Source organism: Hemicordylus capensis, chromosome 1 (assembly GCF_027244095.1).
Source record: "Hemicordylus capensis ecotype Gifberg chromosome 1, rHemCap1.1.pri, whole genome shotgun sequence".
Classification (NCBI taxonomy): Eukaryota; Metazoa; Chordata; class Lepidosauria; order Squamata; family Cordylidae; genus Hemicordylus; species Hemicordylus capensis.
The window spans coordinates 255,978,802-255,989,351 of NC_069657.1; the positions used below are offsets into that span (position 1 = coordinate 255,978,802).

Here is a 10,550-nt window from a genome sequence, read left to right on the forward strand (position 1 = left end):
TCCCATTGTGATGTCATACCGTGTCTGAATTGTCAGAGGAGCCTGGTTGGCTAATGACTGCCAGCTGATAAACCATTGAAACTTTTTCCATGTTCCTGGACTTTTGCCACTAGGATTATTTCTGCCTGCAGTGCAGAGGTCCAGGAATGTTAGGGCCAATGAGGAGAAACAGTACTGGCATAAGACTTCAAGAACCAGAGCTCAACCCCCACTTGAGCTAAGTATTCTCTGACTCACCTGGAACGATTTATTATCTGTTTCTTTACAATGGAAGTACAAGAGTTCTTGTAACCATGAATGAAATAAGCAAGTGCTATTGCATGTTCTAAGCCTTAAGGTTGAAGCTATACATTACATTTAAACAAGGTAAATGTCTTCCAATGACCAATGTAACCAAAGTATTTTTGATATATTGTGAACTGGCTAGGTAAAAGGGTAGATTCCTTCTAGAAGCATCAGCAACAAATGAGTGATGTTTCCATTTTCTTTCCTAAACCTCTTCTTTCTCTTTCATGTCAGTTCTGTCCTTCTTGTTGTTGCTACTTCCTGATGCTCTCTCTCTCTCTCTCTGTGTTGCTTTGCCCCCTTGAAGACCACACTCAACTATTGTATGAACATCTAGTTATGGAGTGCCATAATTGCATGTTCAAAAGCTACTGAGGGCCAGACGAGGTCCTTTCCTCCCCTGCTGTTATTCCCCTTCAACTCTTCCTCTTGCCAAAGATTTCTCTTCTAGTAGGGCTTGTTTCAGAAACTGAGTAGGAGAGGAACAGCTGGGTGAGGAAGGACGGTGACAGGCAGAGGACAAGTTCAGGAGGCAAGACCCATCTCTTGGCCTGCCACGTCTCATGAAATATTGTGCCCTTCTATGCATAAGCCTGTGTGACATGTGGGCCAGTGATTCCAGGTGATTTATTAATATTCTGAAGAAATATTGCATGAACAGCAACAGCTTCTGTGTAACACATTCAGAGCTACACTAGTTCTTGAAACTGCTCATGTGGAACTGTGCACACAATTCAATATCCTGAGAATATCTGCATTCTTTTTTTTTCCAAAAAGAAAAGAAAGAAGCGGGGGGGAAGGGGGGGAGAGAGAGAGAGAAAGAAAGAAAGAAAGAAAGAAAGAAAGAAAGAAAGAAAGAAAGAAAGAAAGAAAGAAAGAAAGAATTGTAGCCTTATACTTGCAGAGCAAATAGCCAGTTTGGGGTCTGAAAAGTCAATGAACTTTAAAAAATGGCCCAATATTTTTTCCCCTTTTGTTCCCAAATCCATTCAGCCATGACTGGCCAAATTCCACCAGGGTCTACGCTCTCAATGCAACAGGTTCCTCACTGGGTCTATCAATCATCATCATCAGAATTTTATTGTATATAACGAAAAGCCTTTACAAAACAAGTCTAAAATAGAAGGACAGTTTTTCAGAATAAAATATGAAAATAGAAATATTCAGTTTAATGAGTCACTTTTACAATTTACAGCAATATTCTCCAAAAATACAGCACAAATGGATTTGACAGCTCTTGCAAGCATGGCATTTTGATATGTGACATATGGATCATCATCCGCCAGTAACCAGCAGATCTTCTCCTTAGCAATTTCATCATTGACTGAATACAATATATGACCTAGAAATCTCTCTCTTGGATCCTGATAAAGGGGGCAGAACACCAAATAATTTTCTATATCTTCAACCTCATAGGCATCAAAAAGACAAAATCATTTTTATTTTTGGGATCTGACTTCGTCTTCCATTTTTAAAAGTAGTAGGCATGGTTTAGAACCGAAATTCTGTGAATGCAGTTCTTAGAGGAACAAAATAGAGATCTTGTAGATTATCCTTAAACAAAGAATACCATTTAGGAAAGTTTGTAGATCCAATTAATTCCATAACTTGATTATTATCTAGCCCATAGAGCCAGTTCCACTGGGTCTATCCCTGATCTGCCAGTTTCCATCCATCTTCAATATCTGGCTTATCTCATATTTGTTGTCCCTAGGATTACTCCTATTCCCACTTCAAAAGCAAAGTTATTTGAGAAGAAACTTGAACGGCTGTTGCCATTGGTGAAAGCAGTGCTTTCCTACCACATGCACACTGCCCTCTTTTCCAGTTTTGTAGAAACTTTATTGTAGAGTGAAGGTCAGGAGTGCTATGATATTCTGCTCCTGGCAAGATTGGCTGCAGCTCCTCAGGGGCATGAGATGAGAAAGATCCACAGATCAGGATAAAAATGTTGATTGCAGTGGCATGAGAAGAGGTTCCCATACAACTGAAGTTATGTGAGAAGTTATGGGCCCAGAAGTATCTTCTGGTTCTTATGAACTCCTGTGATAACTCTTCCATAAGTAAGAAAGATTAATAGACTATCATTTTTACTGAAGGATTATATTTCCTGGACTTGTAACAGAAGCAAATTTGTGGTAAAATGTCATATGTTCCAGTCTGTTAGAATCAGATCTGGAAGGAGGCTCTTGAGGGCCATCACAGATTCTCAACTTTATAAATATTAAATGATGTAAAACTAAATATTATGAGGCAATACATCTAAATTAAAATATAATAAACTATAAATCTGGAGATGAAGATAACTGAAAGAGACTAAATTCCATTTTTGCACTGACAGAGGAGGAGATAAATGCAGAACTTGATTTACATGAGAATGAGGAAGAGAAAGAAGAATAACCATAAGCAGATTCCTTGGAGGAAGCCATTACCTTTAGCGGTAGGTAGGTACCAGTACTATGAAATGGACCATTCATTGTACATAAATTTCTCCATGTGACCCTTTCCTCTCCATAAACAGATGGCAGGATCTGACAAAAAGAAGTATTAAGCCATATCCTCAGTACTGTAAGATAATACTGTATTTACCTGAATCAAATACTAGTTTCCCCCAAGTTCTTTGATCTTAGAAATCAGGGGATCATTGTAAATTCAGAGTCCTCTTCCTTTCAGATATATATACAGTAGAACTTATATTTAACCTGTATTTTAAAGGGGGTCTTAAATTCATAGTCATCTTCTATTTGCATAAATATGGTATAAAAAATTATTTCAGTGCTTCTAAACTAGTGGAAACAGCCAGTTTTTCAGACTGGTAAAACTGTCAGCTGAGTTGATTAGTGCATGTCCTATGTTCTCATGGACATACACAAAGATCTGTTGCTCCTCATGGGGAATTTTTCCCCAGCCAGTCTATTTGCAAAGAGAAAGCAGCATTTCCATATGCACCCCTCAACTTTATCAATATCTCTCTCATAAAAGCAGAGAAACAAAAGAGGAATTCTAATATGAGCAAAAAAGAGCAGAAGAATGAGGAGCAGAGGGCAGCTCCCTTGGAACTCGTTCTTCCTGGTTTCGGTAGGTAGAAGCAGAAGTACACGCAGAATGCATACTGCATGCATAACTATCGGACCACGGTATATGGGGGTTTGACAAGTCCAGGGTGAACATCAGCAGCTTGAACAACCAACACATTCCGGTGACCCAGGAACCATATGCAGCTGCAAGCCTAAGTAGTCAGGAGTGTTGGGACCCCTGCTGGGGGTCTGTGGCTTTGCAAACTCTCTTTGGGTTCTAAGCATAACTAGCCTATATGCAAGAACACACTGGGGACCAGGGCACTGGATGGCTTGTGACAGATGGTGAGGAATGTTGCCTTGCAATGGCCTGCTGTACAGGAACACATCTTGCAAAGCATGGCACTGGAATGGGGTCCACACACATATGCTTCTTCTGGAGGCTACTCTGGGGATCACTGGAACATAGGAAGCTGCTTTATACTGAATCAGACCATTAGTCCATCAAGCTCAGTATTGTCTACGAAGACTGGCAGTGGCTTTGCAGGCAGGAGTTTCTGTCAGCCCTATTTTGGAGATGCCAGGGAGGGAATGTGGAACTTTCTGTATGCAAGCATGCAGATGCTCTTCCTAGAGCGGCCCCATCCCCTAAGGGAATATCTTACAGTGTTCACACATGTCTCCCATTCAAACGCAAACCAGGATGGACCCTGCCTAGCAAAGGGGACAATTCATGCTTGCTACCACTAGACCAATGTTGACAGGCAGTGTTGACTGCCTGTCAACACTGCTGGAACACGACACAGCTGCACCAGTGCTTCATTAGTCAGGAAGTTGGCTAATAGTTTTACTTGTTCTTGTTACTCTTCATATGTTGTCAGCCACCTTGGGCATTTTGCTAAATGAAATATGGGGTACAAATATTTTGAATAAAAATAAATAAATGCACAAATACTTCCTAGAGAGGCCTGGCCAGACAAAAGTTATGGCACAGGTCACTCACTCTATGTGGCAGACAGGATTAAGCAAGGGTTATTACCAATGGCGCAGTGGGCACAGTGGGGAAATGACTTGATTAGCAAGCCAAGTCATTGCCAGTTCGAATCCCCGCTGGTATGTTTCCCAGACTATGGGAAACACTTATATTGGGCAGCAGCGATAAAGGAAGATGCTGAAAGGCATCATCTCGTACTGCGTGCAAGATGACAATGGTAAACCCCTCCTGTATTCTACCAAAGACAGCCACAGGCTCTGTGGTCGCCAGGAGTCAAAACCGACTCGACGGCACACTTTACTTTACTTTATTACCAACATACCAGTTAAACTTGTCTCTGTTAACTTTGCTGGTTCCCAAGGTGGGGTTTTGCCTTTTGCTACTGTGAACTAGGAGAAGTAAGGTCAAACAAACTCAGGTACATCTCATATACATCCATAGTGCACACATGTGAAAGAAATCCATGTAAGCGCATCCTTGGAGGCAGTCCGGGGTCTGGTGAAAACTGTGCTCTTTATGACATCAATCTTAACCAATGATTTACATGCTGCCTTGCATTTCATAGCCTGCTTCCCAATGCATCTGCAAATATTCATGTATTTAAATGAGTGATCATTTTGTTATTCTGTACAGTACTACTTGTTCATTTTTATTTTCTCAGATCTGTTCCAAGCATCACAGTCAGCGAAAGAGTCCAAGAAAGCCAAAATGGAAGCACTGGCACCAGGAGTTGCCATTCCTGTAATGGTAAGGTCAGCAGAAACATGAATGTGGAGCTACCCAAGAACCCTGTTCAGGCACTATGCTCAAATACACACAGAGGTTGGCTAACGGGAATGTGCTGGGTATCCATGCCCACCTCCACCAAACCAACAAAATCACCGGCCATGCCCCTGGGCTTCCATGCATTCAGTGCTTGCCTGCAGAGGGCAGTGCTGAATATGTGGAAGAACTTCTCCCATGTTAGGCACTGCCTTCTGAAGACATATGCTGAACACACAGAGATCTGAGGCATGGCCAGCCCGCCTGTTGGTGCAGGGGGTATGGCTAGTGAGCCCATTCTCATTCCCCCTCTCCCCATGTCCAATGAGCACAGGGAAAAAACACTTGAAAAGGGCTCAGCAATGGGGCAGATGCAGATTCCTCCACTACATCACTCATCTTGCATTCTGGGCCAGATCAGTGAGAAAGGGTGTTGTTTTGAATATAGCAGTTCACTAGCACCTGCCAAGGAGCACTTTCTGCGAAATGCTGATATTGTAGATACAAGGATATGGATGTTTACTAAGTTGTTTGAAAGTCTTCAGCATCTCTGAAAATTAATAAAGGGGGTTTTTAGACAAGTGTTCTGTGTTAGAACAAAGCAACATTTCTTGTATGGCCTTAGTTCCTCTGCACGCAAGACAAATGAAAGTAATCTTGCAAGAGGTTAATTACATTTTAAATGGACATACAAAGCAGAGCAAAGGCAAGTCTATTTTTCAGCCTTAACATATGATATTGTGGAAGGACACCATCATGGCAATATATTCTGTATTGAAGATGTTCTAAGCTGAAATTCTGTGATTTGTGTAAATTGAGTGCATGTCCCTACTTTGCATCATTCTGAATCAAAGATTCAGGTTTCTAAGTTATGTAAAATGTTTTGCAAGGAATGTGAGTATAACTAGATGATATAACGAACATGTGGCTGCAACTGAAAGCAGCAGTCAGCATCTCCTTTTCCCCGCTCCCCTGTGGTATCATCTAGCACAACAAGTTGTGGGACATGTCATGGTGAGAGTTTTTCCACCCCTGCAAACAGCAGCCAGCAGAGGCAGGAAAACTCAACATGATGATCTCAACTTACATATTTTGTACTATTAGCTGTTACTCAGGAGGGGATACAGTGGTGCTGCTGGAAGCAACAGATCCAGAATCATCACATTGTCTCAATCAGCTCTCAGGAAACAATGGAGAGTGTTGAAGGCAACAGGATTGGGGTTAGTGAGCAAAAGGTAGGTAGCCAAGGGCGGCCAAGGGAGAGGACAGAAGAACTGGGAAAGTGCTGAAGCCAGCTGTTCCTTAGGTCTGGAAGTACTGCTCAGCTTCCCTGTGGTTTCTGAACTTCTGAATGGGAAATTCCAGAGTTGACGAACCTAAGAACACAAGAGTAGCGTTGCTGGATTAGGTCAGTGATTCATATCATCCAGCAATTTGTCTCCTGCAGTGGTCAATTAGTTATCCTAAGCAAGTCCTAAATTAAAAGAGACAGCCACCCCACCCTGCCTCCCCCAACATTTTAGCTGAGTATAAGAATATATTATGCTAAAGAGATATTCCACATTGATTCTGGAAGAAGTATAATTGAAGCACATGGCATCTAGCCACCGACCTTGCCTGAGATTATATTCCTGTCATAAGACTGTTGCCCTATAAACGTATCCAGTTGTTCCTGAAATGTGTTTCATTTTTAGGAGCCCACAAAAAAGTGGAGAAAGTTTCCTTACTCTCCTCAGTGGGTCAGTATACTGGATGTGGCTCAAAAAATCTTGGATGAGGAAGACAGAGTGAAAAGGAAGCAGAAGCAGAATAAAGGGAAAGAAGAAGAAACAAAATCAGATGAAAATACTGAGAGGGGGGAAGTAGAAATTAAAGAGGAACCGTTATCTGAACTGTGCGATTCAGAGGCCATACAAGCCATACAACCAATGACTTTAGGAGATCTGCAACCATTGTTAGAGCAGTTACCACTTCCCAGGACCTCACATCGAAGGGCAGAAGAGGAGATCTTAACAGCCAATGAAATAGAAGATATCATCCAGGAAATCGTGGCCATCAGAGCCCAGGAGAGGCTTTCAGAAGAAACCACACTTCCAGAAGGAAAAGAGAAGATGCATTCCCAAAGTGCCTCTTCTGTCGATACACAGAAATTGCACTAACAGAGGGAATAGAAGATGAAACACTACCGCAGTGGCTCACAGATCAGCTACTCCCCAGAAACACAAATGTGCACCACTGCCACAAGGTACCATTAAATAACCATTCCCACTTTGTATCACAGGGCTGAAATGTTGCTGCTATTTTCTTGTGGCTTTTCAAGCCAGAGCTATCCATAGGCATGTGGATGAATGTGGGCTGAGAGAAACATTGTTAATTCTTTTACCCACTGACCATTTTGCAGCTCAAAATCTACATTCATTGGGCCACTGCTGAATCCAGTTTTGGAAGCGTTCTGGTGGCCCAGGTAATGAAGAACATGATCTCCAGTTCTTGGTGCTGGTGTTAGAGTGAAAGCCAGGCAGACAATAACTGCTACAGCCCAAAGTGTGCAAGTTCCCACTGCATTCTAAATCCCATGCATGCAAAAGATATTTGTTGACCTGAGATTAATTGAACCGATACATTTTCTGGTTGTTGTTGTTGTTGTTGTTGTTTTAAACAACTTCATTTCCACTATGCTTTTTTGCAGTTCCTGTTGAGTTTGGCAGGAGAATGTCCCTATGAACTGTATTCAAGATTAAAAAAGAAAAATCTAAAAGCCTCATAAGATAACACGGAAGGGATTTAAGGGTCTGTGAAAAGGTATAGAGTTGCACTATTTAAAGCCATGAATATTCAGCCTTAGGGACTCTAGGGAGCTGGTGCCTTGCCCAGGAAACTCTCAGGAGAAGGCAACAGTTTTCTTATAATGGATTTTCAGTTCCCTATACTGACTGAGGAGAAGCCATGCTTGCTTCCCATCAATGAAGACATCTCCCTTCAAGAGGGGTCAAGAAGCAGTGCAGTAGTGTAGTAGTAGTAGTAGTAGTAATAATAATAATAAATTTAAAAACCAACCTTATTTGTTAGCAGTCCCATAATAAATTGTTCTCTGGGCAGCTCACAAAAGAGGTTTAAAACATACAATAAAAACACATAATACATTAAATAATAACAGATAAGGCTGCCCTTTGTTGCAGGTTTATTTTATTTGTTTATTTATTTAACATATTTTTATACTGCCCAAAATTCACGTCTCTGGGCGGTTTACAACAAGATAAAAACAAAAGTAAAACATTAGTTAAAAACAAAAACAAGAAATTTAAAACACAATAATTTAAAATTTTTAAAACCATATTCTAAAAACAACATTAAAACAATCAAAACAATATCAGTTAAAAGCCTGGGTGAACAGGTGAGTCTTTAAAGACTTTTTAAAAGTTGTCAGGGATGGGGAGGCTCTTATTTCACTAGGGAGCGCACTCCAAAGCCTCAGGGCAGCAACGGAGAAGGCCCATCCCTGAGTAGCCAATAGACGAGACGGTGGCAAATGCAGACAGACCTCTCCTGATGATCTCAATGGGCGGTGGGGTTCATGAAGAAGAATAAGTTCTCTTAAATACCCAGGGCCCAGGCTGTTTAGGGCTTTATAGGTTATGACCAATATCTTGTACTTTGCCCGGAAACATATCGGCAGCCAGTGTAACTCCTTCAAAACAGGAATTATATGGTCTCTCCGAGATGACCTAGAGACCAACCTGGCTACCGCATTCTGGACCAACTGTAGTTTCCAGATTACGTACAAGGGCAGCCCCACATAAAGCACATTGCAGTAATCCAGTCTGGAGGCTACCAGGTTGCCCTTTGTTTGCCCAGGGGCATGAGGGAAGCTTGTATGTGCAACTCATATGGGGATTGTTTGGGGGAGGGGGACTGCAGCAAGTGGACCCTCCCCCAAATTTGCCACCTTCTGTATTGCATGTAGACTCGGGAAGAAATTGGCAAATAGAAAGATGATTCAAACAATAAAGGTAGGGTGAATTCTCACGATATAATAAGACAGAGCTTGACAAATCCCAGTTGCCAGGGAGCCATGGTGCCTAGAAATTTAGCTGTGATGCCTAGACTGGGATATTTGGAGGCAGGGTTGCTTAATAAAATCTTTATTTGTCTCAGGCTGCCCTGTTTCTGTTCTAAGTATATTACCAGTAAAGGGGGTAAAGAGAAGCTCATTTACCTTCCTCTCCATAATGTCCCTCACTACGTCAGGTAATTTTGTTAGATGTCTGTTGTTTGGCTCCTAAATTTTGGTGCTGGCTCTTAGAGCCAAAGAAAATTTGTCAAGCCCTGTAGTAAGAAAATATTTCTAAAGAGCCAGCTCTGTTGTTCACAAGCCCAGGCCCACCTACACCACCACCAAATACCACTCCTGTGGTTCTAGCATGGGGGTCTCCAGGCACGGAGTGGCCACACATGCCTCATATTATGAATGGTGACAGAGCACCAAAAATGACAGGCATTTTAGGATGAATGTTCTCCAGCGTAGTCTCAAAGGATGTATACAGAAGGAATTCCAATATTTCTTTAATGCACAGGCCTGGGTGCTACCTCCCTTCTAATCCCTCAAGCAAAGCAAATACATTAAGATTCAGCAAAGCAGCAGGTGCAAAAGCCAGAGATGAGATGTTTTAAACAAAGAGAGGGGGATTATGAAAACTAATGCAACAGAGAGCAACAAATGCCAAGAACAAAAAGGCAAATAGCAGTTGTAAAGACACATGAGGCAGATATTTGTCTAGGCTAATGTCTGCACAGGATAAATTAAATAAGTATCAAGAACAGTGCATGACTATCACACTGAAAATTGGAATTTTTCAGTCCCTTAAAGACTGGAATTGCTCATTATGGCACTACAGAGTGCCTTATGGAAAATGATAAATATGTGTAGAAAAACAAAAGAAAAAGCACACAGGAAAAAAAATCAGTATGAGGCCAGTTCAGATGATACACTTCTATAATGTAGTATTTAAACTGCAGACAATCCGCCCCCTCCATGCTATTACGAAAAGTGGAATGACACACCAGGGGATGGAGCAGGACATGTCTCCTCACATTCCTAATTGTGTTTGGGTGGGCAGTTCAGACATATTATCCAAACTGGCCCATTGAGATAATGGGTCCTGATGAAAAACCAGAAACTAAAATTACATATTGAAGAAGCATCAGAGCTTCTGCACAAGATGCAAGAACTATTTAAAAACAATACTACAAAAATAATTGGCATAGGATCTGACAAAAAGTATTGGGTCCCCTTTTGAATGTACTTTATCATGTGGTCCCTGCAACAAAACATCACTAATCATCAACTCTGCAGTGAACATGTGGAAATTCTCACATATAGTTGCAAGAAGCATAATGTTGCACACTAGGACCTGTCATTTGGGTAATAATCCAATGCTGGCATTAGAATATAATAGGACATCTCTTCCACTTTCCTAAAACCACACGCCAGA

At 41.5% G+C, this 10,550-nt stretch overlaps 1 protein-coding gene across 8 annotated transcripts; it reads left to right on the forward strand.

The window, feature by feature from the left end:
- Nucleotides 1–46: 46 nt before the first annotated feature.
- On the forward strand, nt 47–7,804 carry LOC128345065 (uncharacterized). 8 transcript variants are annotated; one of them, XR_008316243.1, is made up of 6 exons: nt 47–366; nt 2,627–2,729; nt 3,268–3,363; nt 4,958–5,043; nt 6,753–7,303; nt 7,748–7,804. XR_008316243.1 is itself a non-coding variant. In XM_053296453.1 (5 exons), the coding sequence occupies exons 3-5, from the start codon at nt 3,294–3,296 to the stop codon at nt 7,215–7,217; spliced, it is 621 nt and encodes a 206-aa protein (XP_053152428.1). In that variant the 5' UTR covers nt 47–366; nt 2,627–2,733; nt 3,271–3,293; the 3' UTR covers nt 7,218–7,321. The 8 variants fall into 8 exon arrangements, 7 of the variants coding, with proteins under 7 accessions (XP_053152428.1, XP_053152386.1, XP_053152401.1 ...); XM_053296453.1 differs by lacking the exon at nt 7,748–7,804 and having other exon boundaries at nt 2,627–2,733; nt 3,271–3,363; nt 6,753–7,321; XM_053296411.1 differs by lacking the exon at nt 7,748–7,804 and having other exon boundaries at nt 6,753–7,321.
- The last annotated feature ends 2,746 nt before the right edge of the window (nt 7,805–10,550 follow it).

Excerpts from the sequence above, each read along its gene's own strand:
- LOC128345065 (XM_053296411.1), top strand. The coding sequence starts at position 2,639 with ATGCAGAACTTGATTTACATGAGAATGAGGAAGAGAAAGAAGAATAAC. Across the intron at positions 3,364-4,957 it reads ACTCGTTCTTCCTGGTTTCG|ATCTGTTCCAAGCATCACAG; the intron begins GTAGGTAGAAGC and ends TTATTTTCTCAG. Across the intron at positions 5,044-6,752 it reads GAGTTGCCATTCCTGTAATG|GAGCCCACAAAAAAGTGGAG; the intron begins GTAAGGTCAGCA and ends TTTCATTTTTAG.